The sequence below is a fragment of the Gekko japonicus genome, unplaced genomic scaffold (genome assembly GCF_001447785.1).
Source record: "Gekko japonicus isolate JY-2015 unplaced genomic scaffold, Gekko_japonicus_V1.1 scaffold2237, whole genome shotgun sequence".
Taxonomy (NCBI): Eukaryota; Metazoa; Chordata; class Lepidosauria; order Squamata; family Gekkonidae; genus Gekko; species Gekko japonicus.
In genome coordinates this window covers 235,378-241,308 of record NW_015174906.1, presented here as the reverse complement: position 1 = coordinate 241,308, position 5,931 = coordinate 235,378, and the positions used below count along the sequence as shown (strand labels likewise).

The 5,931-nt window shown below is 55.1% G+C and overlaps 1 protein-coding gene across 1 annotated transcript in view; it reads right to left on the bottom strand.

Annotated features, from left to right (window-relative positions):
* DNHD1 (dynein heavy chain domain 1) overlaps window positions 1-5,931 on the bottom strand; it is a 59,983-nt gene that overhangs the window by 51,066 nt on the left and 2,986 nt on the right. The window contains 1 exon segment of the mRNA XM_015425009.1: window positions 63-314. Within this exon segment, the coding sequence (XP_015280495.1) occupies window positions 63-314 (252 nt within the window).

Below are 5,931 nucleotides of genomic sequence, written 5' to 3'. Positions count from 1 at the left end.
TCCCCCCCCCCCCGCCCAAACCGGCCCCCCCCCCCCCCCGGCGGTCTCCTGGGGCACGAGACCTGCATGGTGTGGCTGACAAAGGTGGTGACCTCTTCCTGCACGATGGAGACCAGGCTCTGGCAGATGAGGAAGTTCACCAGGAGGGCCAGGAAGCCCAGCTTCTGCAGCCAAGACTCGGCCTCCTGCAGGCGCCGCCGCAGCCCCTCCGACTCCACCCGCTGCTGGTACAGGGACTCCTTGGTGACGTACAGCTTTTGGCCTTGCACCTGGGTCTGCAGCCCGTGCACCATCTTGTAGGTGTCCTCTCGCACCTGCACATCAAAACGCAGGCACCACCAAGGTCAGGCGCCATCCCACGGACAGCCGGACTACCTGACAGGGAGGCACACCCGCCTGCAGCCCCACGAACAGACCGCCCCTCCCGGGGGAGAAGCGACGATCCGGGTGTGCAAGTGTGCGTGTAGGCAGGGAGGCGGCTGGAGGCAACGCCCACCGGGGGGGGAGGCTCTCCTCCTCTGGGGCTCCAATACGCCCCCGGAGCTGCTGCCCCTTTGCCTTCCCTTGTGCCCAGTTTGTCTGCTGCCAACTGAAGCTGTCATGATCTGGGCTGTGCCATCAGAGGCCTAGCAGGCCCTGGGAGCCTGGCTAGCAGTAGGGGAGGCTGTGCCTACAAACCCCAGAAGGCCTTGGGCAGTTTTGGTGCCGATCTTGACCAATAGGGAAGAAGAGGGCTGGGGAAATAAAAGAACTGGTACAACAGGAAAAGCCATTTGGCCTTGGCAGAGAGAGACAAAAAAATGTTTTTTTGCTTTTGGGCTTAAGGAAGCCCCATTGTCTGAAGGTGCTTGCAAGACCAAGTAAGGGTCTGGTAAGGTGTGGTGAAAAGGTTTTGTTTATGTTCTAGTTGTCGGGTCAACTGGATAGTGAGGCAGAGTTAGATAGTGCGTGTTTCTCCGATCTGGGAAAGAAAAATCAGAGGACACGTCTGTTGCCAGATGCAAGACCCGAATAGGGGCTGCAGGTCTCATGTCGGTGGAAGACACATCAGAGAAAGCAATGGCATCCCTGAGTGAAGAGACCTTACGTCTCCAGCTGCAACTTCAAACAGGCAGACCTTGAGTTAGAGAAAGCAAGGCTCCAGAAAGACGAGAGAGAGGCTGCAGCTAGGATGGAACCAGAAAGGGAGAAAATGAGGCTGGCGCATGAGCTTGAGATGGCTAGGCTAGAGAAGGGCCAACCTCCTACAGATGCCACGGGGAAAGAGGACCGTCGGAAGTACCCCTGGTTCAAGGAAGGGGAAGACATTGAGGCTTTCCTGCAGAATTTTGAACAAGTCTATATCGACTACAAGGCCTCCTCAGAGCTGTATATGGAAAAGCTGAGACCGCAGTTGAGTGGTGTCCTAGCTTCAGTGTCTGGGCAGAAGGAGGGTGAAGAGAGAACAGACTACAAGCTGTTTAAGCAGAGAGTGCGAGAGAGGGTGGGGCTCACCAAGGAAGGAGCCCGGAAGCGCTTTAGAGAGATCAGACTTGAACGGAAAGAGTCCTACCCAGTTAGTACACAGACTGGGAAAAGCCTATGACTTCTGGGTGGAGGTCGCTGAGGCCAAGACCCTCATTGATGTCAGGGCCCTGATGTGCATTGACCGGTTCCTGACTCTTCCTCCTGAGTACATTAGGTGCCCCCTGGTGGACAAGAGCCCTAATACCCTCCAAGAGGCAGGACAGTGGGCAGAGCGACTGGCTGGAGCCTACGGAAGTTCACAAAACCCAAACAAGGACCCACGGTAAGTAGGAAAACAAACATACAACAGATACCGTGCACAGATGAATTATAACCTATCATAAATAATTTTATATATTTAGATGAGACAGGAGGCTGGACTCGATGGACCCTCCCCTGGTCTGATCCAGCAGGGCTCTTCTGAGGTTCTTATCAGGGGATGGCCTCAGCCTCTCTGTCCTGTTGTTGGCCTTCCAGAGAAACGGGTTGGCCACTTCATGAGACAGGAGGCTGGACTCGATGGACCCTCCCCTGGTCTGATCCAGCAGGGCTCTTCTGAGGTTCTTATCAGGGGATGGCCTCAGCCTCTCTGTCCTGTTGTTGGCCTTCCAGAGAAACGGGTTGGCCACTTCATGAGACAGGAGGCTGGACTCGATGGACCCTCCCCTGGTCTGATCCAGCAGGGCTCTTCTGAGGTTCTTATCAGGGGATGGCCTCAGCCTCTCTGTCCTGTTGTTGGCCTTCCAGAGAAACGGGTTGGCCACTTCATGAGACAGGAGGCTGGACTCGATGGACCCTCCCCTGGTCTGATCCAGCAGGGCTCTTCTGAGGTTCTTATCAGGGGATGGCCTCAGCCTCTCTGTCCTGTTGTTGGCCTTCCAGAGAAACGGGTTGGCCACTTCATGAGACAGGAGGCTGGACTCGATGGACCCTCCCCTGGTCTGATCCAGCAGGGCTCTTCTGAGGTTCTTATCAGGGGATGGCCTCAGCCTCTCTGTCCTGTTGTTGGCCTTCCAGAGAAACGGGTTGGCCACTTCATGAGACAGGAGGCTGGACTCGATGGACCCTCCCCTGGTCTGATCCAGCAGGGCTCTTCTGAGGTTCTTATCAGGGGATGGCCTCAGCCTCTCTGTCCTGTTGTTGGCCTTCCAGAGAAACGGGTTGGCCACTTCATGAGACAGGAGGCTGGACTCGATGGACCCTCCCCTGGTCTGATCCAGCAGGGCTCTTCTGAGGTTCTTATCAGGGGATGGCCTCAGCCTCTCTGTCCTGTTGTTGGCCTTCCAGAGAAACGGGTTGGCCACTTCATGAGACAGGAGGCTGGACTCGATGGACCCTCCCCTGGTCTGATCCAGCAGGGCTCTTCTGAGGTTCTTATCAGGGGATGGCCTCAGCCTCTCTGTCCTGTTGTTGGCCTTCCAGAGAAACGGGTTGGCCACTTCATGAGACAGGAGGCTGGACTCGATGGACCCTCCCCTGGTCTGATCCAGCAGGGCTCTTCTGAGGTTCTTATCAGGGGATGGCCTCAGCCTCTCTGTCCTGTTGTTGGCCTTCCAGAGAAACGGGTTGGCCACTTCATGAGACAGGAGGCTGGACTCGATGGACCCTCCCCTGGTCTGATCCAGCAGGGCTCTTCTGAGGTTCTTATCAGGGGATGGCCTCAGCCTCTCTGTCCTGTTGTTGGCCTTCCAGAGAAACGGGTTGGCCACTTCATGAGACAGGAGGCTGGACTCGATGGACCCTCCCCTGGTCTGACCCAGCAGGGCTCTTCTGAGGTTCTTATCGGGGGAAGGCCTCGGCCTCTCTGCCCTGTTGCTGGCCCTCCAGAGGAACTGGCTGGCCCCTGTGTGAGATGGGAGGCTGGACTAGAGGGACCCTCCCTGGTCTGACCCAGCAGGGCTCTCCTGATGTCCTTCTCAGGGGAAGGTCTCGGCCGCTCTGCCCTGTTGTTGGCCCTCCAGAGGAACTGGCTGGCCACTGTGTGAGACGGGAGGCTGGACTAGAGGGACCCTCACTGGTCTGGCCCAGCAGGATGGACTGTAAGGTGACCATGCTGAACCTGTGGCATCAAACGTATCGATTCAGATCCCAAAGATCCATAATGGCCCTGAAGCCGCCATCCCTCTTCAGTACGAGGAAATACTTGGAGTAGAAACCTAGGGTTCGTTGAGCCTCCAGGACGACCTCAATGGCGCCCTTGGCCAGAAGCACAGAAATCTCGAGATGGAGGAGAGGATCTGGGAGGGTGATGAGAACGTGAGGTAGGTTGGGAGGCGAAACGAACTCTATGGCGTACCCGACCCGTAGGATGGTAAGGACCCAGGAATCGGTGGGAATCCCTTCCCACGTTGGCAGAAAGGGGAAGAGTCGGGTCCAGATGGGAGGGGTGTACGACGGAGGAGACGGCAGGCGATTGAAGCGGTCAAACAGACTGCTTGGGTTGCTGGGGTTTTTTAGGAGCCTGTTGGCACGCCCTATTCCGAGTGACGGGAGTCATAGGGCCTCTTTCTCCATTGGGAGGTGGGCGCGGAAGATGGCTGGCGCCTTGCATAATACTGAGGTCGAGGCATCAAGGTCGAGACACCTAGGTTCCGAGCCTGCTTCCGACTATCATCAACGGCTTTCAAGGCCTCGTCAATGGTGGAGTGGAAGAGACTTTTGCCATCGAACGGGAGGTCTTCAATCCGAAAAGGAGACAAGGACCTTTGAGGAGCAAGTGACAGCATGTCGGACTGAATTGATCTGTTGTTTCAAGATTGTACAAATTTCTGACAAAACCCGACAAGGTGGGACGGTGTTCCTCCGGAACAAACTCCAAGACAGGACGTACTGCATTAGCCACTTTAAAAGCATAAGCTGACAGGTATGACAGTTAGGTCTCAATACTAAGGTTCATAGAGGCGAAGGAATACATCTTTGCGATGGCATCGAACTTGCGACCCTCTCAATCGGGAGGCGCCGAGTGGCGGGCAGATTGCTTCGATTTCGAGGGAGAATGTACCACCATCGAATTCGGCGGAGGCTGACTGAAGAGAAATTTCCCCAAGTTCTCTTGGACTTTATAGAGAGCTTCGTATCGTCTGGAGACCGGGGTAATCGAAGTCAGATGGACCCACGACTCTTTAAGGGCAGAAAGGTGGACCGACAGCAGAGGCAGGACCGTAGAAGGTGGGAGGTCGGCCTGAACCAGCTTGTGAACAACATCGGTCACAGCAGGGGACTCCGAGGAACCCTGGACTTGAAGCGCCAAGGCCATCCTGGTCACCAGTTCCAAATAAGCCTTTGGGCTCTCAATGGAGGAAATAGAACCCGAGCGCAGAGGCTCATTGTCGATGTGCAGAACATCGAGTTCTAGGTCTCCCGAGTCCGAGTTGTCGGAGATCGACATGGGAGAGGACGATCTCAGCGGCTGAGTGAGATCAGCCAGTATCTGGTCATCAGCAAGGGGATGAAGCCGAGGTTCTGAGGGAGAACACTTCGGGGCATCCCTAGGTCTTGAGAGCTCAGGAGGCTGGGCAGGAGCCACAGAGCGGGTCGAAGTCACTGATTGAGAACGTCTGTCATGAACCGGAATGTGTCAATGCTCAGTACATTCAGAGTGATGTAGCCAATCATAGTGGTGCCGCTGAGGAGTAGGAGACCTCAAATAGTAATACGGATAATACGCAGGCCGATGTCGTTCATCAGGAGACCAGTATTGGTCATCAGAAGGCGATCCTGGGTGGAAGGTGACGGACAACAAATGAGATGCTTTCGGTCGTATTAAGAACGAGATTGAGAACGATAGCCGACAGAATTCACCCTGCCCTCCAAATTGGGGTACAGGAGTGTGGAGACAGAGATCGTGAGTCCCAGTGAGATGACAAGTCAGCGGAATAAGGCCCGACGCTGAAGAAAGTGTAGGCGGTGGTGTCGGAGGCCGCAAAGTGGACTTGTGGGACACAACAGCCACAGCAGGAGTCGATGTTGTTAAACCGGTGATGACGACCGGGTCGACAGCCGAAGTCAAAGCCGATGTCGAGGGCTTGACTTTAGATTTTGACGGAGCCTTATCCTCAGGCCGTTTAGGTTGTAGCTTTGGTGCCTTCGGAGCCCCATCCGATCTTTGAGGGACAGAAGGATGAGAAGCTGCTGAACACATCGTAGGGTGCAAAGCTGCTTCTAAAAGGACAGCCCTAAGCCAAGCCTCCCTTGCCTAGTAAAACTAGCGCAATGGACGCAGCTATCGACCCTATGGGATTCCCCCAGACAAAGGAGGCAAAAATTGTGACCGTCGTTCGAAGGTATCTTAGCTGGGCAACTATGACACACTTTAAAAAACTTTGTTTTGCCCATACACTCTCTTCCCCACCCACCAAATAGGAGAGGGAGGGGGAAGAAAGAAAGAAAGAAAGAAAGAAAGAAAGAAAGAAAGAAAGAAAGAAA